The sequence below is a fragment of the Neopsephotus bourkii genome, unplaced genomic scaffold (assembly GCF_033783945.1).
Source record: "Neopsephotus bourkii isolate Nb327-2 ecotype Australia unplaced genomic scaffold, CSIRO-AGI_Nbou_v1 NB_1637, whole genome shotgun sequence".
NCBI classification, from domain to species: domain Eukaryota; kingdom Metazoa; phylum Chordata; class Aves; order Psittaciformes; family Psittacidae; genus Neopsephotus; species Neopsephotus bourkii.
Window position 1 is genome coordinate 860,413 of NW_026902112.1, and position 27,804 is coordinate 888,216.

The 27,804-nt window shown below is 37.5% G+C and overlaps 1 protein-coding gene across 2 annotated transcripts in view; it reads right to left on the minus strand.

Annotated features, from left to right (window-relative positions):
- The window catches only part of DGKH (diacylglycerol kinase eta), a 158,741-nt gene that overhangs the window by 34,367 nt on the left and 96,570 nt on the right, over positions 1–27,804 (minus strand). The window contains exons 5-14 of one of the 2 annotated variants that reach the window (XM_061374288.1): positions 15,208–15,312; positions 14,747–14,879; positions 8,641–8,747; positions 7,445–7,570; positions 6,191–6,293; positions 4,820–4,982; positions 2,429–2,537; positions 1,985–2,124; positions 345–429; positions 45–130 (exon numbers count right to left, since the gene is read on the minus strand). In XM_061374288.1, the coding sequence (XP_061230272.1) occupies positions 45–130; positions 345–429; positions 1,985–2,124; positions 2,429–2,537; positions 4,820–4,982; positions 6,191–6,293; positions 7,445–7,570; positions 8,641–8,747; positions 14,747–14,879; positions 15,208–15,312 (1,157 nt within the window). Of the gene's footprint in view, positions 1–44; positions 131–344; positions 430–1,984; positions 2,125–2,428; positions 2,538–4,819; positions 4,983–6,190; positions 6,294–7,444; positions 7,571–8,640; positions 8,748–14,746; positions 14,880–15,207; positions 15,313–27,804 lie in introns of those variants that run through there. The other variant, XM_061374289.1, reaches the window with a different exon arrangement.

Here is a 27,804-nt window from a genome sequence, read left to right on the forward strand (position 1 = left end):
AGGGGATTTATTCCACACATGGTACATAAAATGGATCAACTCACTTGGCAGATGATATAACAACAGAGTGCTGATCAGAATTGAGAATTTTTGCAAGATGAGCAGCAACTGAGTCCTCATAAGCTGATATCTGAAAACAGAGAGAAAAAAGACTTCAATTTCCCCACGTTTCCACAGTTTAACACAAAACAGTAAGCTTAAACATCTCCAAACCCAGCAGGATTTCCATTTCAGATCTATTACAAGGACATGCAGCTGGCAATGCAGATTTTATCGGCATACTATATTTTACGTACCATTTTTTTTTTTAATATTCAAAACAAGAAAGAAAAGTAAAAGTCCACCTGGCACTCCTCTGACTCTTCTGCAGTCACTGGAAGTATAGAAGGCTTTGCTGGTAATTTCAGTTCATATGACATTATACTCCACCTGAAAGAAATAACAGCTTTTAAGTGTCCAAATTGTTAGTTTTATGTTTTCTCCATCATAACAAAAAGAAAATTCATTGTCACACCACAGAATACCTGTTAAAAAAAAAAAAAAGGCAGCTTAATTTTTAATTGTAAGCTAATTGTATATGGATAAAATAATTGAGATTAATGATAACAGTTTTATTGCTCACATTATTTGTTAGTGATTTGATGATGAGCCTTATTTGTGAGCAAATCAGTGGATGTTCAATGCAAGCAATAAATCTTGCGATAAAACATTCATAATATAAAAGAATTTGTGGAAATTACTGAAGTCAAAGGAAAACACACATTTCTAAAGAAAAAGTTCTGAGGTTACATTAGCTTTTCATCTCAACTAGGGGAGGCAGACATGAGAACAAAGCAAATGGTGCACTATCTCCATTGAAACATATATATATTTTCCCCTAGTAAAGGACAGTACTTTACAGCATAGATAGTATGAAACTGCTAATGGCAACATCCATCAAAGCCTGCTGAAAAGAACAAGTTATCACTGAAGATGGCCTTGGGAGCAAGTCCACCGAAATTTGAGCAAAAAAGGAAACTGAGTTTTTTTTTCAGTATAGACAAAGGCAAACATGATTTAATTTATTAGTCTTTCAGAATGCCCAGGACAACAGTTATTTCTAAGGATCAGTAACAAGCAATTCTCTACATACTTTGCTGTAAGACCATCAAACAATCTGCAAAAAAGGATTTGTTTCTCTATTTCATATTAAAAACTCTAAAATGAAATTGCCTTTAATGACATTCATGTGTTTGTTATTAGAGCAAGCACAGAAACACTCAGAAGAGAAAGGAATAGAGTAAGAAATACTCTTCTCATAAACAGTGTTAAACATTCATTGGAGCAACATGACCATCATCCTCTCTGACTTTTCTTAAATGGGGATTGCTCTTTTGCTGAATGGATGGAAACCACACAAAAAGAATGGAAAGATCTCTTGGTTTTGACTAAAAACCCAGAAATATTAGTAGTAGGTCAAGCCAAAGATGCAGGTAGCATCTTGCCCACAGCTGATGCCTCAGAAAATTATATGAAGGGTGAAAGCACAAGGTCTGACTTCCCCCCATATCCAAGGAAAGATTGCTCAGTGGTCTCCCTCCTAAATAAAGATGTGACTTTTAATGGCACTTAATAACATGCATGGAGTCCATAAAACTGCCCCAAACGGTTTTGAATCAATACAATTTCTTAATGCTTACAACTTCTTGTAACAGGCAGCTATGCAGCTTCACCAGTTATGTAATAAACTGTCACCTTTTGTTCATCTTTGGACAGCACACTTCCTGCTTTCACCCACCACTCCTCCCTCTGACTCTTCAGTTTGAAAATGACATTGAAGAGCTGTCCCCACTACTATTTCGGCTTCCCTAATGATTATGATCTGCACCCTAAAAACCCAAACCACTGAAGACTAAGTCTCTAAGATAGATTTAGGCCATCAGACACCCAAACAAATACAATTTGAATCCCATGGTAAATCAGGTATATGCACATTCAAGTTTACCTGTCTAACATTTTTGTGCTGGCTCGTTCTAGTTTTTCCAAAATCTGAGGAAGTTGTGTGTCATCATCACAGGATCCTCCCCAACCAAGGACACGAGCAAGGTCATTTCCAGTACCAAGGGGTAGCACTCCTAACTGACACTGAAACACAACACAGGAGCAAATCTACTAGTGAAAACTAGAGAGAAAAAATACAAACTCTCACAAATACTTGTTACTCCAAGCAACAAATGTTAACTACATAGCTGATGTCTAAAGCTCGTAAATTCAATTGTACAATCCCAACACAACTTGCCCAGTTTACACCAGTGAATATTTTCCTTTTAACAGTAACAACTGGGTTTGGACCATATACAGATATGACAAAGAACCAAGTAAAGGAAAAGTAACCATACAAAATTAAGGCTGGTCAGTACAGTCAAGGAAAGTAATCATGCACACTTGCCTGTTTATGCAAGCTGAGTTTATCAATCTCTGACAAGACCCAACCCACGCTTCCGTCGCCACCACACACAAGAATCCTGAAGTTGTCAAACTTCTGAAATAACCGCAAACTGCAAAGAAAATACAGCTTCTTAGAGCCAGTAACATCCATTACTGAGAGAGCAGTCATACTCATTAGCAACTGTTACATGAAAATGTGGTCCCTTCACTGCTCTGGGGTATGTGGATACAACCATCTACTTAAATAAACCTATTTGCATCCCAACTATTGCTGTATATTCCACTTATACTGACATTTCTGATAAATAACATGCCAAGTTTTACTTAAAAACATTTCCTTGATATTGTTTTCAGGATTTTATTAATGTTATATTCTTAATTTTATTAATGTTCTTTAAAAAAATCTAAGCTGAGAAATTGCAACTTCTCTGTGCTTCTCACTTCAGCCAGAAGCACAAGGCACCAATGGGGAATTTTCAGAAGGGGTAAAGACACAATGACAGGAAGTGCTCCACAATACAGGTGGGCTTTGTCAACACGTGACTAATTAAATGCAAGGACTGTTGGAGGCAATTGCTCCACATAAGGTGATCACAACAACATAAAACAAATAAGACAAGTATTTAATATTAGATCCTTAAAGCCACATCCTGCTTTCACTTCCTCCTGTTCTCTCACTCGCAGCACCTCCAGGATGCAACACTTGGGCAGTATAGAAAAGGACAAGAGAGACAGAACAAGAGGAAAGGTGAGACACAGAGGAAAGGGGAATGAGATGTGAAGAAACAGCCAATAAGTAAAAACAACGATATAAACTTAAGGAAATACCAACAAAAAAAAAAGAATCATAAAGTATAAACTCTTAAAATAATAAAACCAAAGACGTTTACTCTTAACGCATGTTATTTTCCAGAATATGTATAATGTCTCAACTATTTCTATAAAGCAACATTATTAAGATCACAAATATTTGAAGCATTTATATTTTTTCTAAGAAAATAAGTGTCACTTCTATATGATAGGGAGATACCTATTCAGAACAAAAGATGCAGATATTCAAGGAAAAAAATGTTGATACCAAAACAATTTCTCCTACCCTGAGAAAAGGGAGAAAATACTTAGATATACACTGGCTCAAACAATGCAACTCTGCCTTTTAGATCATCTAGGAAAAAAGAATACATCAGCACAACCTGATAGAAAAACTGCTAAGTATCTCTCTTTGGAAACTGTTTGGGAAAATACTTAAAAGCAACCAAGCTGACCTATAATCATAGGTTAAAAAAACAAAGTGAGCATCCTGAACCATGCTGCTGCTCTTAGGTACAACTATATGAAGCAAGAGAACTTGCAAACAGACATATTTTTCAGAATGTCCTCTCTCATAAATTGTCTCACCAATTTAGATGAACTTTTTACTGTCAGTTTAATTACATGTACAAAATGTTAGCTAAAAGGGATTCAGATTAAATTCAGATTATCAGTTGTAACTCTTTCATTACAATTTAAAGAGTTAATATAACCTGTCCATAACACAATATTGAGTACAAAACTCCACAACTGTGTTCCGTTATATTTGTATTATTTGCCCACTGTGGAGCTGAATTTTTGTGCATGTTTCATCTACACTTTTAGCATGCAAGCACAATTCTGCATCTTTAAGAGTACAAAAGTTAGTGTTTCTAATTCCTGTAACTGATATTATTAGGCCATTCAATCACAATGCTACATCTGAGTGGAATTAAGTTAGGTAGCAGAAAAATGTACATGAATTTAATCTTTATGAATGTGCAAAGATGCTTGGGTTGTGGCCACCACTATGCAAATTTCACCCCTATCTCCCCAACAATCAACCCTTACGCTCTTTGGAATGCCTGATGGTTTTAATTGTGTTCTTGCTCCAAATTCTGTGAGATGCATATTTTCCTGAACCATTTGCATATGTTGCCTAAACTATATTTTGACTGTGGTTTTCAGATGACAGAAGATTTACTGTACCTGTCCATCACCCACTGAGGACCCCCCACTGGCATTTGTGTTCAGAATTTCAAAAAAATACAGAGTACATTTAGACAACAGTTTTATTCAACATCTATTCACAACAAATTCACAGGAATATCTGAATTATGCATATGATATGTAAAAAAAAAGCAGCTGGGCAACTGTACGTAAAGGCCCTGAATCAGGAATTCAGATTCAGGAAGCATCTCAACATTTGTAATGGTTTTGAGTCTTACCAGTTAACAGGAGTCAAAGCCAGCCAAAAAGCCACTAAACATTTGGGCTGATAAGGTTTGATTTTTAATTTTAGCAATGCAGGGACAACACAACACTATACTTTGCACTAAATTCCCTTGCAGAAAGGATAGCTCCAGATTCCCAAGGTCATTACCCTAAGTGAGGTCCTCCATTCATTAAATCGAACACCTGAGCTGGATTTAACGACTGTTTGAATCGCCGAAGAAACTTTACTCCCTGATTGTCTCCACTCTTTGAGTTAACAAAAACTAAAAGAGGACTGGCACAGGATGGCGGGCATGTGGCTTTCCAGAAACCTGTGAACATAGTTAGAAAGAATGATATAAATAAAGCTTTCTAATATGAGCAACATAAAAAGAAATCATGGGAAAAAGGAAGAAAGGGATGAAGGACAAAAGGAGTACATTTTATCATGCATAATGTAAACTCTAAACTGAATATTAGCCCTACAAGGGAAATGTAATTGTTAAAGATTTATGAAAAAGATTTTTTTCTTTCCGGTATTTTCAGTGCCTAAATTTAGTAAAATCCTGAAGACAATAGCTTTATTGTTTTTCCACAGTGAAAAAGTTTATTAACCTTTTAGAATACTTCCCAAATCTCACCTTCACAGATTATCCCATAATTAAATACATATTTCAGTCATAAGTGTTTGGTTTTGAATCTGATTTTTCTTTAACCTTACTGGGTTGACCTGGATCATCCACATCTGTATGAGCGTTCTAAAAGTACTCACAGATTTTAAGTTAACTCTACTCAGTTGCTCCAGGTAAGACTTTGCCTGAGAACTTTTTATTCCAGGCTAAAGTTACATTATTAATTATAATGGAATCATTGAACTACAGGTTTTCAGCTGTGATTCAAAGCTTAGTAATGTCAATGCAGGTCTTAACTAATTACTGCAGGATTTCTATAAGGTCCTTAATAAGTTGTACTAATGGACACTATTGCCCAGTACATGGCAGTCCATGGAAGCAGTGGTTTCTCAGCAACACTTCAAAAGCAGACATTGCAGATACAGGCTTTGACATTTGATTCAGGCAAAGTTAAAGTAACAATATTGTTTTCAATTACTAAAAAAATAACTAAAGCTACAAATAAAAAGAATGGCATTAAAGGATGCTAATTTAAATCCATATTACCATAATGTGCAATTCAAAGTAAGGTTTGATTAATTTATTTAAATGCCAATAAAAATAATTTCACATACGGAACAACCTTCCTAAAATGAATAATAAATAGGAACATGATGTTCTGGTCTAAGACACCACATAGCAAGTAAATGGAGTGAATATATACAGCATAAACAATCACTTTTGCTAACTTTATACAGTAAAATTCATTAAAATTTGATAAATTTTTTGGTCTACACTTGCCATCAACACAATCATAAAATTAAAGCTGTTAAGATTTCATGATACTCCTTATGAAATCCACTCCCTGCCTTTAATTGCAGTCTCCGCAAGTCCAGACCTACCGCTCAACACACAGCAATACTACGTACCATCAGAGTCTATACTGTTTAGCGCTGTTGGTGGTATGATCGATACCTTACATTGACCAAGTGGACATTTACGAGGATACAGATCTTTACATGCAGTGTGAACCTACAAAAGAAACAAAAGATTACTTTTCTACAGTGGAATTACAGGTGAAAGTATAAATTCTATCATATCTATGTAAAAAAATGGGCTAATATGTAACATTTAGGTGTAGAGGGAAGAGGAGAAAACTGGGAAAAAAGGTCATGACAGTGTTCAACCACAAAAGCTTGTTACTTGTTCCATGAAATGTAAGTTTGGAGTACATCACCGTCAGCTACTCCTATAGTAGACATGAATCATTCTTTCAAGGGAGTTATTTACCTTCATCCATGAGCAAGGGAGGGCCAAGCTCCCAGCAGCCAGCATCTGTGCTGGGGGCAGCAGGCACACTGCACACATGCAAAGCAGTTGCTCTGTATGTGCCTGGTCCACCTGGCTCTTCTGGAAGACCTATCTTCAATAAAGCTAGCAAACCCACCAAGCCGGACCAACCCCGTCAAAGTTCAGTCCCATAAATTGTGCATTATAGAACTCTCTTCCACAGTTATTGGAAAGATAGGCTGAACTTCACCTAAATTTCAAATTGCCTCTGGAAATGCCAATCGTTTCCAACTGCCTACATGCAAAGCCTCAGACAAATATATGCCAAGAGCTTCAACAATAAAAAAGCTGCTAATTTTCTCCTTCTGTACCCTAGCATATGAAACCCATCTTTATAGACAACTTAAAGAAACTAAGAGAAAACTGTGGTGTGGGGAAACAGCAATAGCATGTTACAGAATTTCACTCAGCAACCTACAGAATGTCCTGAAGAAGAGAACTTCGAGATTATGCAGTAATAAAATATTACTACTTTAATATCAATAAATATTAACTGTATTACTAAAATACTATTACAGCAATATCTACAGTAAGAGACAAGAAAGTAACATAAGATTAGCAGGCATATAGAACAGCACCTGAACCTTCAGTTATCAGTTAGGAGAAGGCAGAGAAAACACACTGGATACCAACACCTATTAAAGCAAAGCTGCATCTGTGCAACTGAGAAAAGTAGGACAGTCACAAAAAATTGGGAACATTAGAAAGACCTGAGTTTGCACAAGCTTCCTGCTCCTAGTTAATCCAAAAGCAGGTTATGAAATGAGAAAATAAAAATAAAGCAATAAAGCTGGCAAAGTCTTAAGCACTTGGACGTGGTTCATTGCACCTACCATAGCTTTACACCAAAGGCACTTCCAATCTTGCAGGCGTAAAACACTGCCACAAGTCTTATCGCAAACTGCGCATTTGGCACTGACGGGCAGATTACCCTCTAACCACTGGTGAGGCATAGCTATCTGTGAAGAAGTAGTCATACAAGTTAAATACTCAGAAGTTAGAAGCTTTTGTCTCTTAAATGTAGGTGTATTTATTTCAAGTATTTCCCACAGCTCATCATTATCGAAGATGCAGGTATAGCTGACCAGGGTAAGTGACACTGATGCTCACAAGACAGCAGCTATAAATGTGGCCTATGCTGGTGTTTCACATGCTAAGGCAGAAAATATGACAGCTGAAAAAGGGAGACACATCTCATTCAACTGCTCATGGTACTATGGCAGCAACTAACCGCAAAATAAAGGGGCAGTTAAGTCCAGAGACTCTGTAATATAAATAAGGACTTATGTTGACTACATGACAAAAAAAAACAATTAAAATAACTAGAATTCAGAACAGGCAGGACAACAGAACACCTCTCTGGCTTTACTCCTTCACCATGGATGGTAAGTCACAGCTCTACAAAGCCTAGTACACTCTCCTGTCCCATTAATACCATGGGCAACTCAGTACACTCATAGGTGTGCAACTTTATACTAACCTTCTAGGAAGAAGTTTCACATCAGTGGCACATACGTAGCTGTTTGTAAAAATAACCCATCAAAAAAATCTCTGAAAAGCTTTTGGCATTTCTCCTGCTAATCTTAAAATTCCTGCTTTCACCAGTAAAAAAAAACCCACATGACAGTGAATTTCAAAGAGGCCTCCAGGGAACAGCCATCAGTAAGGAGGCCACAAAAGAGATGGCCAAAACAGCATGGCAATAGTATAAAATACCACCTTCGCTTAAGAGCAGTAGGAACTTCTGGGAGCAGTTCTCCAGCTTCTGAGTTTCTCTGCATGTGGCCTTTAAAATCTTATAACACGGCTGCTATCTAGTGCCCACAGATACTATACTTGTCTTGTGAGATAGGAATATAACTTTTGTCTAAATACCATGTAAATCTTTGCAAAGTGTTCAGGAATATAGCCACCTACCATTAACTTCACTGTTTCACATGGCAATATGTCTATGCTTAGCCTCTCTCTTTATCTTTCCCATCAAGAAGAAAGAGCTTTGGAAAATACTGCACATATGAATAGTACTTACACCGTCTTCATCTTCAATGATATCTTTTCCAATTGAGGCTAATGTAGTCCATTTGCAGTTATTCGTTGCTCGGACAGCACATCTTTTATGTGCTTTAAACTTACACACTGGAAGGCACACATAAGCACATATACTATGTTATTTGATGTATTTCAGTGATACATATCTTAAAAAAAAACCCAACACAGATAGTCCATAAAATAGCCAAATACATGTCACTTTGTGTTGCACACATAACACAACCCAACTAAAAGAAAACTCAGGTCATAATCACTCCAGCTTTAACTCTCTAAACTGGATTTAACTGCTTATAGTTGTAGCCCATGTGTGTCCTCAAATCCACACTGGTCCCCATTTTTTCAGGTGTAGTGCAAGCCACAAAGGTACAAATACATCTTTAACTGGCTTTTTGCCTTTTCTATTCCCCCAGTGACACAACTGAGATACATGGTTCAAATTTGCAAGAAGTGATGGGGTATGTTTTCACAGAAGCGTTTTACTTCAGGAGCTCTGTTTCTTTGCTTAATGGATCCCGTTTGGGCACTGTGCTATACCTGTTTTCCCAGAAGCCAAGGAATTGAAGGATTAGATGGTGCTATCTTTACTCAGGATACTGGTAGTTACAACATTTTCCAAGAGGTTACATTAACTGAGGAAGAGCCTGACTCCTTAATGGATTATTTATTAAAAATCTACTAATTGGAATACTCAGCACAAGTGTGTAGTATAGGCAGACATTTTGACAACCTAGTAACTATATGTATTTTGTTCAACTCAATTAATATGACCAGTTAATGATACCATATTAGATCAAATAGATTGACACACCCAACTGTGGGTATTTCTCTTAATGGAACTGCATGACATCATTCTATTTAGAGTGCATTATAGAAATTATTTTGGCAAGGGCCATTAAATGTTTATGAGAACTATCCAGCAGACCAGAAGTAGTAGTCTCAAACAAATACTTGACAGGAAACTGTCAAAAGCTTTGGCCCATCACTTGTCCACCATTAAAAAACATTAAGCCAAGGTACAAAAGGTCTTATGAATCATAAATTTCTCATTCCACTGATCCATTGCCATATAAATTTAAAAAGTGAGTTGAGACTAGGTAAGCAGCAATCTGAGTCTGAGAACAGTCCTCACTGTTCTGGGAGATGTGTGAAAGTATGTGCTCAGCTCAAAGAAAAAGGAGGCAACAGGTTTTCTGCTTTTACAATAACTCCCCTGCTCATTTAAAAAAGCAGCAGCATTCATAGACCCAAGGTGTGCAAATATCCCATACACCTCAACTAGTGGGGTAGGCTCACATTTTCAAAACAGCTCAGCAGCATATTGTGCATTTGCCAGCCTACTGCATCCCAGTCATGTATCAGTCTGGTATCTGAAATCTTTTGGAAACATGCAGTCAAACTGCCAGACATCAATTGCCATTACTTCACCAGTAAAAAGTTAAAGGATGAGAAAATTAAAAATGGAGCCAAACCAAATCTAGATTATTAGGACATTATTTTAATTTTTCATTTCCTGTGTAACTGTTTCTAGCTGGAATATGAAACAGATCTCTCAGAAAGCCAACAGAAGAACCACTTCATTAGCAAACTCTTGTCACAGTGATACCAACATATGCTGTCAAACACAGTCATTAAATCTAGAGCTATTATTATCTACAATGAAGAAAAGTCAACATTACTGAACCTTATCATAGGATCTATTGCACTGAAAATACATATATATGTTGCTTTTCTTATAGAACACTTCTCTCTCAAAGACCTTTCATTCTAACCACCCATCAGTTAATAAGACTACACTGGCAGGACACTAGGGTTTTTTTCCCCAAAACTACTTTTATGATGAGTTTTCTGTGTTCTTCAAAGAAGAACTGGCTGAGACTGTTCTTTTCCAGATTCAAAGGCCAAAGCCAAAGGTTTTGAAACTGATCCAAAGATCCTTGAGCTGGTAGCTATAGTTACGTTGTCAAAATGGAAGGATTTTTCTTCAGGTATTCCAAGAAACTTGGTGTTTTGTTTCCAAGAATACTATCGCATTCTATGATGGACAAGTCACAGTGAAAACAGAGTGACCCATGTGAAAACAGCAACCTAACAGCAAACTAACTAAGGATAAAATTTAGCAGTGTCTTGGCAGTTTTTACTATTTTCACCCAAATAAATAACTCTATAAGTTAATTAGATATTAGAGTGGTAAAAGAATACTCATATTACAAAGTACTACAAAATCATTACTTATGCAACGCAACTTTGCAGTATAGCTTTGCAATATGGTTTCCGTACGCAAGTCTTCAGTTATATGATTATACACTTTTTGAGAATAAGACCCTCATTCACTGCATGCACTGAGTGGTTCTTGACAAGGATGCAGCTGTGCCGTACTCTGGTTCATTATAATTTTCAACAGGTATTTGCCTTAGTTACCAAAAGCTAATGAAATACTGCGTTTTACACATCATATTGATTTCTTCCTGGCCTTTTAAAATCACTATTATTTTATGCAAAGCTTTTCTGTCATACAGGTCCCAGATTATAAGCAACATGCAACCACTGATTTGATCAGAAATCTTACTTAAGTGATTTCTCCAGGATTACAGAGGGGCACGGTGTGATACAAAGTCACAGATCAGTGTTTTCTGTTATTCCTCAATTCTTTAACAACCAACATCCCTTCTCTTCCTGACCACTTCATTCACTTTACACTCTCCTGCCTGTGCAGAAAATGTGGCAAATATCCTGGAAACAATGACAACCCAAGTAGTGGATACACAGTTAAGTACACTGTGCAGTGGGTAAGAAGAACAGGGTTTTGTGGGCAAAAACCCCCAATCATGATGAAAAAAGACCAAGTACATGAAGTGCATTTACAGAGTCAAGTTAATCCCAGTATTTTCTTACTGCTTGCCTTCATGATCCTAAAGTGTTTGTTTCAATGTTGGTCGGTTGTGCAATCCATTGCAGGAAAAAGCGTCCCATTTAAACTGCAAGCTCCAGCTTATTAGGTATATTTGATATTGAACAATCAAGGTTCAGTCATAATACTGAAAACACTGCATGAAGGAATACATCTTTGAGAATAATCATAAAAGCAGTGTTCCACTGGCAATGACTTGGATAGAAATGTGGTATTAACACAGAGTAATTGAGGCTAGAGAGCTTTTAAAGAGTTTCGGTAGATAATGAACTTTAGGTTCTTTAGGTTTCTTTGCCTAAACATTCCATATATCCCTGTGTTTACTTGATAACTAATTTCTCTGTCCTAATAAAGACCGTGAATGAATGTTGCGGAAATCAGTCCTTTAGAGCTATCTAGAGCAACACAACACAGATGACATTCAAGACGTAGATTGTATTTCGAGAAGGCACGAAAGAAGTAACTAGTGGGAGGAATAGCACTGGATCTCAAAGGACTGTATGATTAAATGTTTTAAAAGTCAATTGTTTTTTGAGAAGCAGAAAGAATGAAGCCTGGTTTGATACAAATTTACATCTTTAGTTTGATATATATATTGATTCTTTGACTTCTAAAAAGAAGGAAGTTCACACTACAGCCTTTTCCCTACCAAGGGTATTAACATACTCTCTTTTTCTACACTGGCTTCCCCAAAACTTACAGGAGTGTGTTCAGGGTGGCCTGCAATTAATTTAGTCAAACTCTGTGAAAAGCTACTGAGAGGGAAGGTGCCCTGAAAAAAATAAGGCACCAATCTTATCTCCAAAATAAATGAAGCTTGTTGTGTAGTTCAGCTGAAAATCACAGTTGTGTAGCGCTGCTGGCGACCAGCAGGTCTGAGAGAATAAAATACCACAGGACTGATTTTTTAAAGTAGCATGAGCTGCAAAATATCAGAAATGGGATTGATTTTTATTTTTGTCTACAGTTAACAGTCAAGAATTAGACCACAAAGAGTACAAAGTCTCTGAACTACTTTCAGGATGACTTGGTGTGCCAGTAACCCAAACCACTGAGAGAAAGAAGAGCTCCAATATCTCTTGAGAAGAAGCCTCTCATGCTTCTCAAATACAAGACATAATAGAGTAGCCTGGGATCAATGACCCCACAAATAATTGAATTTAGTATAGGTATAAATGGATTCCCAGTGTAAAGCAGTGCTGGAGGCTTCAGATGCCAGGCATGAATATTTAAACAGGTTTTTTAAAGCTTGCAATGAGAAAAAGTAGCACAGAACATGTCTGGGGGATCTTAAGACTCCATATTTCCTACATTTGTCTCCTCAAACAGTGTATATTGCTAACACAGGGTAAGTAAAAAAAATAGATAGTGAAATGTATTAGAAGTGCAAACAGCAGGAGCAAATAAACATGAACTCAGTCCCATAAGAATTTCAGAGAAAGAAGTAGTATCAAACCAAAACACACTTCTTAGATGAAGAAATTAAGGATGGTTAACATGAGTTTTTACAGGTATACAAAATCAGGGACAAAATATGAGTATTTCAGTCGACTGTCAAATGATTTAGATTAGATGCATAATTAAGGTTTTCCTTTTGTTTCAGAAAACAATTGGGAAAAAAAAGAAAAAGTAGATAGAAATCATAGCTAAGAAGGAAAAGGAGGTAAACCGATCAAAAGGGGAAAAAAAATCATAGTATCTACATATAAACCAATCCAGGTCATACACTTCCATGAAACTGTGGATCAGTGAAAGCAAATCCAAACTCCTTTCATGAGCCATTTGGAAAAACTGCTTAAAGATCAACTGGCTTCAGAAATGTGGATAAATATAGCACTAGTTTGCAATAAGTTATGCAGAAACGTGACAAACTCCCAAGCTAGATAACCCAGAAAATTATGAACCACGACCATTAACAATGATAATCTTATAAGAATAATTCTTGTTAAACAGCCTTTTTAAATAGCTATAATACTAACTTATGGAAAGATAAATTCCTTATGAAAGGAAAGAACTCTTTCCTTTCATTTGCCTGAGCAAATATAACTATATTTGTACACAGAGGCAATACAACTGCATTTTAGTTAAGCACATGATACTTCCATCTGCCAATATCAGACACTGAAAATACCATAATTGCCTTAAAACCGTCCAAACGACTCACACACAGTGGAAAATACACACCAGAGTAGCTGGAAGTAACTATGCTACTTCTAATTTCTACGAAATGGGTTTGTCCCGTTCCTTGGCAACTGCACCATTAGTGACATTAAAAGCATGGACAATTCAGGATAGTGGGTTAATGTTTCCTTTGTAAGATTTCCTTAATACACATTATTATGCTCAGACCTCAAGTATTGTAACAGGATCAACAACAGAAATGCAGTTCAGTAACATGCATCCAAAAAATCAAGTTTTGAATGGTGTAATTCTTTTCTGGACAGTTAGTTATTTTGGAAATTTAAAACCTCTACATTGTATATATATTTCATGGTCATGGTCATACGTGCTTTATTTACAGATGGATTTCAACACAAGACTTGTTACTACTTTTTTCACAGAACCTGCAGCAGAAAATAAAAAGGCCTTTTCAGGTTTATTATAAATATTTGTTTGTGAAATATCATTTATCCAGATAAGCTTCATGTTGAAGCCTTACCCATAGCTCCTTCTTCTTCGTACTGGATTTCATCTGTTGAACCATCAAAACGCAAAGACATCTATCTACATCTCTACCCCCTCACTTCATGAGACACTTTTTAAAGCAATAAATCTGTCCTCATCTGTCCTGCCTGCACTGCAGAATCAGGCATCAGCAACAGAGCAAACAACAACTGGAGGGGAAGAGGTCATAGCATTTAACAAAGTGTTAACATTTTTGATGAGCAAATGAAACAAATCCTTTTTTTTCTTGCAAACCATCCACCCAGCACGTTCCAAACTAGTCACTGCAGCAGAAGGAAGTGCTTTATTGACATGAGTTAGAAAGAGGCATCTGGAGCACGAAGAAGGTGAGCCAGACCATTAGTAGTCCCTCTGCCCAAAAGGAAGTCACTCTAGTGAATAAATGTCTCCCTTCAGGCTATTTTCTTACTCATTATTTTCAGAATCATTCCTCATCAGCCATCTGTCTACATGCACAGCATTATAAACAGGGGAAAGAAAGTGTTTCTTTTACCTTCACAAGACAGGCCATGAGAAGTGACTCCAGAGAGGCTCTCTCTACACACGTTACAGAACGTAGGTCGGGCATGGGAGCAGGCGTACCAGTTATGCATCCCTGAGAAATGTTCCACATTAAACTGTGCGGTCTAGTAAAGGAGAAGTTAAGACAAATTTGCAAGTACAGAACACAGCTACAGTGACTGAAATTACCTATGGTTCCATATTACATGGGAATGACAATGCAATGTTCACCAAAAAGTATTTTCCAAAGGGTATTTAGCCTGTTCTCCCTCCAAACTTCTAAGCAGAAGTGTGATAATAGGCTGTCATGTCACAGGTAAAGTCTTAAGATGCAGCTGCTCTCTGACATTAGCCACACTTTTCACACTAAGGAGGTTGAATTCTCCAGTTCTGTGTCCTGTAGCTTTATCTGTTTAGCTAATACAGGTCTCACCAAGAGGGATGTCAACTTACCTCATAGTGTTCCCTGGACTGAACGGACTTCAGAGAGCTTATCCAGTCCTCCATTTCTTTTCTGTTCTCAGCACACAATATTAGCCTCCTAAATGGAGTGATTATCTGAAAAAGAGAACACATTCTGAATAATCCAGATAGTGCAAATCATGATAGGCTATAATATTTCAGGTACAGTTCCCTGTGAGATGATGCAAAAGGAAGAAACACAAGATACCAAATGCTTAAAAATATTCTCTTTAATACACCACCAACCATGAAGGAGTTTGCTTTCCTTTTTTCATCTCCCAAGATTCAAATCAGACTTCAGCATAGGTCTTTACAATCTATATTGATCATTCCTCCTTCTCAGCTCTTTGTCTATGCACTGAGATTTAAATACTCAAATGGCAGGCACTTAAACTGCTAAAACAACTGTTCTGGAAATTACTAATTGACTAAAATTGCAATCCTATTTCTTAACAGCATTACAGCAATTGCAAGGTCCATTACAATTGCTACAAACAAAAACACAGCAAAATCAAAAGCCTAGAAGTCTTGAACAACAACAAAAGCTTTCATAATTTCTCTATCTTGTATATTGATATTAAATTTATACAAATTTAAACACGCATAAATTCAAACAGAACTTTCTATATAAAAGTCAGCAAAAGAACACATACAAATGTTTATAAAAAGACACAGAGAACTAAAGCAAACAGCTGAAATCATATCCTACTTGAATGGTTGAATGAATTCCTGGAACAAGTTGATGCTGGGGAGTTTTCAGTGGTCTGCAGCTGGATTCTAGAAATGTGAAAATGCTGTATCTCGGAGGTTCAGAGTATAAGCTGGTTTCCCCTCTACCTCACCAACAGAAGAATAATTAAAAGAACAGGAAGGCACCAGAAACTATCAGCTAACTCCCACTGAAATTATTTTGAGCACTGTACTAAAATAGACAAAGCAGTTACTTACATTGCAAAGAATCTAAAACAAAGTAGGTATGTGAAATTGAAGGAAAGCTATTTGTTTTGTTGTAGGATGTCTGAAAAATAAGATTAAATCCTTTCTCAGTCTTATACATAAACCTATTGCATAGCATGTACCTACTAAACTTGCAAACTACTTCAGTGAAACAAAGCAAGGACCACAAAAAAATATAGCTCTGAGTACTGTTTTAAATGCTACAAGCTAGATATTGTAACATTTGCACAATATTAGTAAACACTTATCTACAGCTGCATTTACTTACCCAGTCTCTGCCGTAAAGTCTCTAGCCTTGATATGTCCTATCCACTTCTTCATTCAGCTGAGCTGCACTTTAACATATCTCAAAGGCAACGTAACTGAAGTGCAGCAAGCTGCAAGTCACATGGAGGGGAGGCAAAAACCCTGTGGGCTTGCATTTGGTTATTTCCTTTTTTTTTCTATGTACTCGTTTCACATGGAATGGAATAGTTTCTCTGTTTTCTATTTCCTTCAATATTGCTTAATCTTTTTAATAAGGTTTATTAGTAGCTCTCCACAGCTCTTCCTAAAGAACAGTTAATGCAAAGAGCAATGCTTCTCTCATTACTTTGGAGCCAAACAGACGCTTTATTACTTCAAAATGTTTTTTCTAAGCCAGGTCATCAAATGAAGCCCAGAAAAGCCATTAAATCATAATATAACCCTGGCTCCAACAACAGTCACCATTCTGCTGGAATTTCCAGCTTTCCATGGACTGAGAAATCTTATTTGGGCAAATACACCCACCAGATTATTTGCTATTATATAGCATGACTTTATAATACAGATTAAGGACAAGTCCGCCCAAAATTCTGCATTTTGCATCTCTCCTTTTCCCATGCTCATTACTGACGCTAACCTGCAACCAGATGTTGTGAAATGCCGCTAAGCAACAACAGCTGCATTTATTGCTGAAAACTCCTGACAGTCTTGATCTTTCCAAATAATATTTATTTGTATCACTCATGTCTCTACTACTGCTGATCAGAGAAACCCCTTGTGTGCCTCCACTTTCCCCTCCCAGAATCAAGGCCTTAGTTCAGTTGTTCACACATAGTTATCTAGTGCCAATGGGGACGCCCTTTGGTATCCAAAGCATCAGGATGGGGCAGGTAAGTATGACACAGGATCATAGCACCCAGTGCAGCAGCTGTCCATGTGGGACACCAAAGGCCATCTCAAAAGGTGCTACACACCCATGTAATCAAATCATGTCACCAAAATTGCTAACCAATGCATGTAAACATACAGAAATTCCTATATCCCAAATTCTTACTAAATTCAGAGCATAATAAACTTAATAAAGTTTAACAGCATTTCAAGTAAAGAGCATTTCAAAAGTCTAAAATTTATATACTAATGAACAAATGAATTCAGGATTAATTATTACTAGTGCTATAAAGTGAGAAGTTGGAAGACACATATTTGTAAACACAGCATCTATAATGTGATGTTTAAACTACATATTCACTTTCATTTATGTATTTTTAACAACAAACTTCAAGAAAATACAGTAACAGAAAAAAGACAACAAGCACTATGTGCAAAAAATATCCTCAGTGCTTTCCACTTAATCTTAAAAAAAAAAAAAGAAAAAGAAGACATGGAAACTAAGCAGTCCATTTAGATTCTCATCTATTTCATTCTGCTAAATCAGGATGAAGATGTACTCTCATTAATTAGGTATTTCACATTGCATAAGATCTCAGGGAAGCAAGGAAACAATTAGAAAACAAGTGGTTTTTTCCTAAATGTACTGCATTATTTAGACTTGAACAGTATTCCAAAAGGGTGTTGAGGACACCAGAAGTATAAATGTCTAAAAAGGTATCTGACAAATTCATCACAAATAGATGCATCATATACTATAAAATGCAATATCCAAAACCTTCAACTCCGGAAGTCCTCAAAATCCAACGAGTGAATATTGGGAAGTTATACAACAGGAAGAATCACTGTACGTGCTCTGCTGCTTACACTTCTTTCTTGAGTACCTGTTACTGTTATCACAGTACTTTGACTCATTATGGTTTTATAAGCTTTACACTAACTCAGTATAGGTGTTCTTGGTTGTCCTAAACTAAGAATGGCTTCCTATAGCTTCTTGTTTGCATTTATTGACAAGGCATGCTTTCCAAAGAATGCTCATGGGAAGTTATGATTAACTGAGTTTTAGAGTGCATTCACTAAAGACAGTTTAACCTATATGCAGACATAAAAAAACCTCTTGTTTCCAGGTATGTAAATTTGAATTTTACTAGTAAACTTAACTCATTGCACACATTCATATTCAAAGTTCTGTATCTTTTCTTCTACCAACCAAAGTTGGTGTCTTTTCTTCTATTACAAACTATTTTTTTTTTTTTTTTTGTTAAATTACTGTTTGCTGCCCCAGGTATTCATAGAATCATAGAATAGTCTGGGTTGGAAAGGACCTTAAGATCATCAAGTTCCAACCCCCCTGCCATGGGCAGGGACACCTCATACTAAACCATGTCACCCAAGGCTTCATTCTACCTGGTCTTGAACACTATCAGGGATGGAGCATTTGCAACCTCCCTGGGCAACCTATTCCAGTGCCTCACCACCCTAACGGGAAATAACTTCTTCCTTATATCCAACCTAAACTCCCCTGTTCAAGTTTTAAGCCATTACCCCTTGTCCTGTCACTCAGTTCCTAATGAAGAGTCCCTTCCCAGCATCCCTGTAGGCCCCCTTCAGATACTGGAAGGCTGCTATGGGGTCTCCACGCAGCCTTCTCTTCTCCAGGCTGAACAGCCCCAACTTTCTCAGCCTATCTTCATACGGGAGGTGCTCCAGTCCCCTGATCATCCTTGTGGCCCTCCCCTGGACTTGCTCCAACAGTTCCATGTCCTTTTTATGTTGAGGACACCAGAACTGCACACAATACTCCAAGTGAGGTCTCACGAGAGCAGAGTAGAGGGGCAGGACCACCTCCTTTGACCTGCTGGTCACACTCCTTTGGATGCAGCCCAGGATACGGTTGGCTTTCTGGCCTGCAAGCGCACACTGCAGCCAGCTCATGTTCATTTTCTCATCGACCAGCACCCCCAAGTCCTTCTCCGCAGGGCTGCTCTGAATCTCTTCTCTGCCCAGTCTGTAGCTGTGCCTGGCATTGCTTTGACCTTGCACTTGGCATGGTTAAACTTCATGAGGTTGGCATCAGCCCATCTCACAAGTGTGTCAAGGTCCCTCTGGATGGCATTCCTTCCCTCCAGCGTATCAACGGAACCACACAGCTTGGTGTCATCGGCAAACTTGCTGAGGGCGCACTCAATCCCACTGTCCATGTCAGCGACAGAGATGTTGAACAAGACCGGTCCCAACACCGATTCCTAAGGGACACCACTCGTTACTGGCCTCCAGATGGACATTGAGCCATTGACCACAACTCTTTATGTGCAGCCACCCAGCCAGTATATATACAGTATATATCTGGCCATATTTATATTTATATATTTATTATTTATCCATCATTCTGAATATGCTAAACTCTCAATAGACAAGAAGAAATTGTATAATACAGTGGCAAAGGAAGCGTCACAAGAACCACTGGAAGACCACTGAGGTAAAAGACTTTTATTTTACTTCAGAGAATAAGAAAACTCTTAAATCTTGGAGGAACTCAGGTGCTAATGGTTCGCACGCTGACAAAGCAGGATACAAATCAAGAAGGATGAAGACAGTAAAAAAGGCCTAAAAAATAAATAAATAAAGCAGATTTAATTTAGAAGATTAAGTTACTTTGAAAATTTTCACTGTTGTTAGTTGCCAAGAAGGAGTCATTGCTGATTTTGGAAAAGAAAGTTGTCAAAGCCAGATACTGCAGCATATTGGAAAGTAATGAAACTGAGGTAGTGGGAATAAAAACCTCTTTTAATGCAGCAGGCATATATAGTTTTGAAAGTTGAAGACAAACAACACAAGTCCTAAAACATCATAGGAAATAAAGAATGTCTGGATAAAAAGAAAAATAACCCATTATTGTGATAACATTCTGTTCTGTTTGGAAAAATTGGAGGTTTTCAAGTGGGGAATGAAGGAGAGAAGAAGAAGACATTGTTCTGCCTGCCAACACACAGGCCTTCCCATAAATTGGGATTTTCACATGTGTTGGCACTAGGATAATTTGGCTTCTAAAAATACACACATACTTGTATATATGTACATACATATCTGGAAATTGCTTTGATGAAAATTACACAGTCAAATTTGGGCCACTACTGCAACTCTTCTTTCAGGCAGCACCTATTAGGAACATGCTTAATATTTGGAAATGAAATAAAATTGCCATTAAATTTAGTGTAGATTTGAAAACACCTTTTGCTTTCAAAGGGGCTAACTTCACTTATCCTATTTATCTTCAACCCAATGGGTTTAGACTTACAATCTGTAAAAAAAAATCATGGAGAGTTAATTTAAAGCCTATTGCCCAACTTCCAACATATTTTATCATAGCAGCAATATATAAGAAAATACAATTCCCAAAGCTTGGTGGCTACATTTCTATTTTCCTTTGTTTATTCAAAGAAAAATGCAGGCACCAAATTCACTAATCAAGAAACAATGGTCTACATCTAAGCAGCAACACAGCAACTATTGCAAAGCACCCTGCTTTCTGCAACATGATATTTGCATTAAGGCACCTTCTGCTGCTCTAAACTATTATCAGGCATTACACTAATAGCACTTTGTATGGCCAATCTTGAATTGACTTTAGTAATGTAGAAACATCACTTACAATCTGAAACGGGTGGGGAAATGGTCTTCCTGTTCTTTGAACAGATATTTTTAAAATATCTTTCTGGAGCTAATGAAGAGAGGGTGATACAGAAGGAGAGAGCACCTCCATCTCTCCTCTGAGGGACAGCACCCGATGCCTTGGGGAATGCACATGACAGATTTAATGCTTTGTAACTTCTCAGTGCTTCTAGACACTAGCGAGTGAATTCTGGCTAATACTAGGATAACATGTCAGGCCTCCCTTACTTTCTGTCTGCCCCTCCATTTCCCTGTCTTCATGGAGGTGAGTCCATATGAATACGGTGGATGAATGCACCTCCATCACAGTGGTGGAAATAGACTGCTGGGGTCACTGATGCTTCTGTACCTACCAGAACTTGTCTGCACAATCACAGTTCTTACAGTTGGACAGCTTTGACAGTACTTTTAATGTCTTGGATTCAGGAGACACTAAATAAATTGTAACAGTACTGTCACTGTCAAAGGTGCAGTTGATGCTTTATACTCAAATGTCACAATTCTGTTTCAGGATGAGCCGAGCCAGGCAAAAGGATAAATTACAAAGGGAGAGAATGATTTAAAAGCAAGGCAAGTAATAAATGGCTATTATATTTGCCTGAGTACAATACAGAATTTATAATCAGAACAATTAGCTCTGTCTACCCCACTAAAACGTTGCTTCCCTCTTTGCTGACCTTCTCCAATTTCACTCTTGCCAAGCTCACAAGTAATGAAGTAATGTGTGGTTTTGGCCCCCACAATAAAAACTCTTAGGAGGGGAAAAAAAGGGTTAGATCCACAGAGCATCTCCTGCACCAGTACACCAGGACAAGTGGGCTTAACTAAAAGGAAGGACAAAAGCAGTTACTTCACAGAAACAGGTTTGAGGTCTACTCTGCCTTCACTCTGCAGTAGAATCCACGCAGGTAATTTATGTGGACTTTCTTTATGCCACATCTAGCATGAATGAAGGAACATCTCCCACAGTATATCCAAGTACAAGTGGTTGGAAGTAATCAGCATGGATTCATCAACAAGCGCCTTACTTATCTACGTAAACACCTGAAGTGAGGGTGCAAAGAGGATGGACCTAGGCTCCTTCCAGTGGTGCCCAGAGACAAGCTAAGTGGCAATGTGCACAAACTAAAACACAGAAGGCTCTGTGGGAACGTCAGGAAACACTTTTTTACTGTCAGGATGACTGAGCACCTGTACAGGTTGCTCAACGCAGTGGTGGACTCTCCATCCTTGGAGATACTCAAAAGCTGTCTGGACATAGTCCTGGGCAGCCTGCTCTAGGTGGCCCTACTTCAACAGGAGACTTGGACCAGATGACCTTCAGAGGTCCCATTCCAAGCCCCAAACCACTCTGTGATTCTGTGAAAACAGCGCTCAGGTAAATCAAGTAAGTCAGTTACAACGTGCAGCCTTAAGCCGTGAAACAGTTCCAGCAAAGGTCACTTTGTCAGAAATATACAATTCCCCATTTAACCTCATGTGGCCAACATCTTCAGAAGTATAACTTTATAATGAGACAGTTACAAGAAGCAGGGTAGGAAAGTTACATGAATTTGCACTGAAGAACAAGGTATTTATCTTAAAACATCATTTAAATATAACAGAAACAATAAACCATTCTTGTAAATGTAAACTAGCAAACGCTATATATAGTTCCAATGATTGAACATTTCTTCAGCGTTCTTACATAAAAATTTGTTAGGCACATTACTTCGCACTGCTGTGCCCTTAGCTCCAGCTTCACCAGCTCATTACATGTCTATCAGATGGGATGGCTCCTGTGCTTACAGGAAAACATCTAGATATATACCTGATGGCATTAGGTGCAAAGTTAAACAAAAGAGCAACTGAGTATTTTTTTTATCTACAATAACAGATGCCTGTTTAAACACGATCCAGCTGCTTGAAGCCAGGCGTCCCTGTTCACTAGAAGCAGGAAATTTATTCAAAGTTTACACCCGTGGCTTTGTTTATAAAATCGTTTGGTATACAGGAACTGCACTGAGGGATACTTCTTAAGGTTTCTCCAGGTATTTTAACCACTTTTAAAGCAAGAGAAAGAAATGTCAGAGTATAGGTAAGTGTAAAACTTCAGGAAGAACAAAATCTGGCAATCCAGTATCGTGTTCTTAACAAATCTCAATGTAAGAACGTTAAAGCTTTTGAAATTGTCATGTTCGCTTGCTCTCCAAACATTCCAACTGCTTCACTGGTGCTATACCATCAGTTCAGAAAAGGAAAGATATTTTTTATGCGTTTACTTCTATGCAAGTCATCTTACTGCATTTAACAAGTTAAAGAAACTCTTAGAAAACAAAAGGAATTTAAAAGAGACATTTTCTGAGAGCAAGTTTAAAAAACTTTTGTTTAAGTTCAAAATCTGTTGAAAACAAGATCCATGCAAGTGTAACCAGAAGCAAAATGTACATTAGTCCAGAATGGTCACATTTCTAAGCATTCCCTTGTTTTCCTATTCTGAAAAGTATTCAGCTTTCTTGTAATAGCTCAATCCCCCAAGTGATTTATCTATGGATTTTAGCCTTACAGCTGAAATGTTTTATTGCTTTTTCATAATGAAACTGGAAGCTTTAATGTCTCCAGACACTCTAGGGAGAGGGAGACAGTGCATCAAGTCAGGGCTAAGGAGCTTAAAACTTGAAAGTCACACCCAAAACTTACCAAAGAGCTCTCAGCTTCATTACATTTTTTTCTGTCACTGTCAGAGGGCGGGGGAAAATGAACAAATGTTAAATGGAGGGAAAAAAACCCTAAGTGCATCACAAGTGCACAGTAATTGCTTTTGCCTATTTTTTCCCCCCTCAGCATATTAATTTGCTATTTCAGTTTTTGTTTTGTTTCTAAGCTGCCTGAATACAGAAAAAAAAGAAAAAGAAAACTGAGTTGAAAATTGAACAAAATGGAATACAAAGCACTTCCCCTGTCTTTCTGTGGTTTGAGTATTGCTCGGGCTGGGAGCATCAAAAAGCCTTCGTCATTTAGAAGCTGGTCAGTATCTGCATGAAACAGCAGATAGTTCATAACTAGGGAAAAACTAAATCCATCCAAAGAGTTAGCTACCTATGCAAAGCTGAGTCACACTGGTGAGGCCAGCACATGAGCTTGAGCTGGTTTCAGACATATCCTACGTCCCAGAGATAACAAAAAGCACTGAGATCTTCACAGATGTCATTCCAGGACTCCTACCAGCCCTACGTTTAGACTGTAAACAGAGAACAGGGAATGTCTGGATATGCCATTCCCTCACCTTGAAATGGTGACATGCACTGACCCTTCTGATAACACTCCAGGCAAAATTTACAATGCAGTGCTTCTGAGAGTAGGATTTGGCTCTCTGAGAGTAGGATTTGGCTCACAGAGGAAGGTACTATAAGTAAAGACATCTGCAAATGTGTCTGAACTCCCACCATCATCAGTATACACTGCTAGGAGTGTTAACGCTAACTGGAATGAAAAGGAAATTTCAGTGTACCCAAGGAAATTATTGCATATCTAAAGGATAAATATGATGTAAAGTATACTGAGAGGAATCCCAAGGATGGCATCACACACAGTATGCAGTACTTCACTGATACTTGTTTTCCTTCACACAAATAATTTTCAAAGCTAACATAAGCTCATTATCCATACCTGGATCACTAGCAGTAATAGTATGCAATTGAGTTAAGATACACCTACAGCACAGGTTCATGCAAACTGAAGTGTTCACACAAGACTCTGTTCAGCTAAGTAAACTTCATGTAAACTGTGTGAAATTTGGCTTATGTAAATTCATCAAGAAACAGAAAGGTGGGTACAAACACAAATACATTCCTTTCATGTCCCTGTGGTTGATTAAAGCAAGTCAAGCAAGAGGGTCTCCCTTCAAGGGAACATGTGCAGAGACTATATGTAGAAATTTACTAAGAAAAGCTTTCTCACAAAGAAAACTAAATTGCATACAGCTATGCTCCAGAGTATTCCTACAGAGCAAACCAGGAAGTTTAGTCATCCAGACTACGGACAAGGCAGTGAAAAAAGTTTTCTTAGCAATAGCTGAAATCAGGGGAAACCCTAAGTCTGGAACAGGTCAAAGCCTTGAAGATATCTGCTGAACCCGTGATACACATAGTGTCCCAACACTGGAGTAGCAGGATGATTTCACCAAACTACAGAAATAAGAAAGATGGTGAAAGAGAAGCAGCAAAAAGTCTGCAAAAGGTCAGTGCAACCTTTAAGTGAGTAGCTCTCCACAAAAAAACAGACTGAGGTAGAATAATGTCTGAAAAAGACTTGAGGCTATGAGTAAAGAAACCACTGTCATGTCCACTGAGATAGAACTGCAGTATACTGGATTTTGTAAACAAGCAGGACAGCATCACAGAAATACCTCCTGGCATCCATAAGCTTTTCTGCATTTAAATGAACCTCAAGACCCTGAACTTTGGGCAAATCAGGAATTGGTAATAAAACTGTACTGATGCTGGATTATTTAAATAGGAAAAAACCAAACAGTATTAAGATTAACTATTCCCAAATCTGGGACTATTTCTCTTTGATATTCGAAAAGACAGAAGACTGGAGTGCCCAAACCCAAAGATGAAAGGTTTTAAACTTGTTTGGGAAAAGGCTCTTCTCGTTTCCTCTTGATGCATCTTGGGGAAGGTTAAGCACTTCTCACATTCCCTGAAGTTTTCGTAGGCCCTGAAGAAAAGTCTCAATAAAAGCTCTGAAAAAATCTGGGTGAAAAGAAAGGAAGCGAAGTACGTCCAAGTCTGAGATATTAACACTATCAACTCTCCAACATACTGCAAACATCTGGCAACAGATTCTGTTTTCCAAGCCCACTGTGGATATTAAAAGCTGACTTTCGAAAATCAATTAGGAGTAGCTAATCTCAATGAGAGCCGACTGATGTCAGAAGCAGCAGGGCTGAAATAAACTGCTGAAAAGCAATATGACTTTAGGCCTGGTTGAAATATTCAACTTGAAATTCTGATGAATCACAAGAATTGAGTTTCCAATACAACTGGGCAACCTCCCATTAAAAACAGCAGCAGTAGGATTCAGAGATGAAAAGAATTGGTTTATGTTTTAAGCTGATTCCACATAAATTATAAACCCGTAAACTTTACATCCCCCACCAAGATGTAGGATACACCACATTCAGAAATATGGATGGAAAATACGGTAATCAGAGTTCTGGAAGAAAACAATATAAATTTTAACCACAGTTGAAGCACAGTTGCTCCAATTGAGCATTTGATCTTACTGACCTATAAAAAATACATAACCAGCTCAAAATAATAGGTCAAAGGAAAATCAACAAATGTTTAGTTTTCAGAAGCTATCCAAATTTGCAAAATATCGAGGATTCACAGACAACTGGGTAATGACTTTGTTTAAAAACAGCTTAAACAGAACCCTCTGCTTTCAGGACAAAGTGAACTATTAAGTCTGATTAAAAAAGTGGAAATCAGAGAAAAAAGACAACTTTTTGTAACAAAATTACATTCAGGGGCTACCTTTAATGAAATGCCATGCATGTTTTGTTTTTTTTCTTTATATAATATGAAAAAAAGCTTTAAACCAAAATTTAACCACTTTAATTTGAACTAAATTAAGTACTTCTGATCAAAAAAGATAAAATATCAGGTTGACCCACAATTATTTTTGCTTTAGCCCTTGAACTGAAAAGATCAATTATTTTATGTCCCGATTATGCAATAAGATGAAAAGCCAAGGGAACTAAAAACTGTGAGAAGAAATAATAAGAATTTTTAAAATGTGAAAACTTTAATAGATGGTAAGCATTATTCTCTCACAAAATTTTGTGGAGCAATTCTTAAACTGGAAGAAAATTGTAAAGTAAAGGCAGATACAGGAACATTTACAGACACCATAAAAATTTTACTACTTAGTTTACCCCTTTGATCAACAAGGCACTTCACAGAGAGCTAAGCAAGGTATTAGACAGTACAGAGACTTGAAAAAGTTCAGTGCTGGTAAAAACAAAGAAATACACACCGGAGAAAAAACAAAGAAGCATAGAAGAAGTATTTATGAATCACAGACAGCTCCAAATTAACAGGAGAAAGGATCTTAATATCATTATAGAGGATAAAAAATACATAATATGTTGCTGTTGCAGAAAACAGACAAAACGTGGGACCCATAAGGAATGTAAATGAGCATTAATTTGGAAAAATAGTCCCAAATATCCATTATTTGTGCTCCCTGAGTGCCAAACTGGTCACTTTGCTTAAATGTGATGCTGCAGAATAGTTGTCAGAAGAACAACAAGAATAGGTAAGAGTATAAAAAAAACTAAAATAGTTAAATCAAAAGGAGGCAATAAAAAATATAAAACACAGAACAGTTTATAGGTTTCTATTGCTTTTGCCTCTTAACATTAGGTGAGAATACTTAATTAAAGCTCAGCCTATTAAGAGTTCCCCAAGGAAGTATTTTTCCACAAGGAAGTATTTTTCCACAGAATAAATAATTAGACTGTACAGTCTATATGGTCTATAGCATCACTAAAAACAAAAAATATGCAACAATTTATGATATTAGACATTTTTGCAAGCATACCCAGAATCCTAGTAATCAGTGTTATTGGCTGGAATAGAAACTGCCATTTCCAGCCAACTTCTAATTACTAAGAATTGCAGTAGGCTTTCCAGGACAGCAGATCTGCCTACGGCAGCTTCCTCCCTCTCAAGATGTCCACTTTCAGAAGATGCATATTCAACAAAAAATACTTGATTCAGCACCTGATTCAGAAAGCTGTAAGCAGAGTTCTGTAGTTTAGGTGCCCTGGATGAC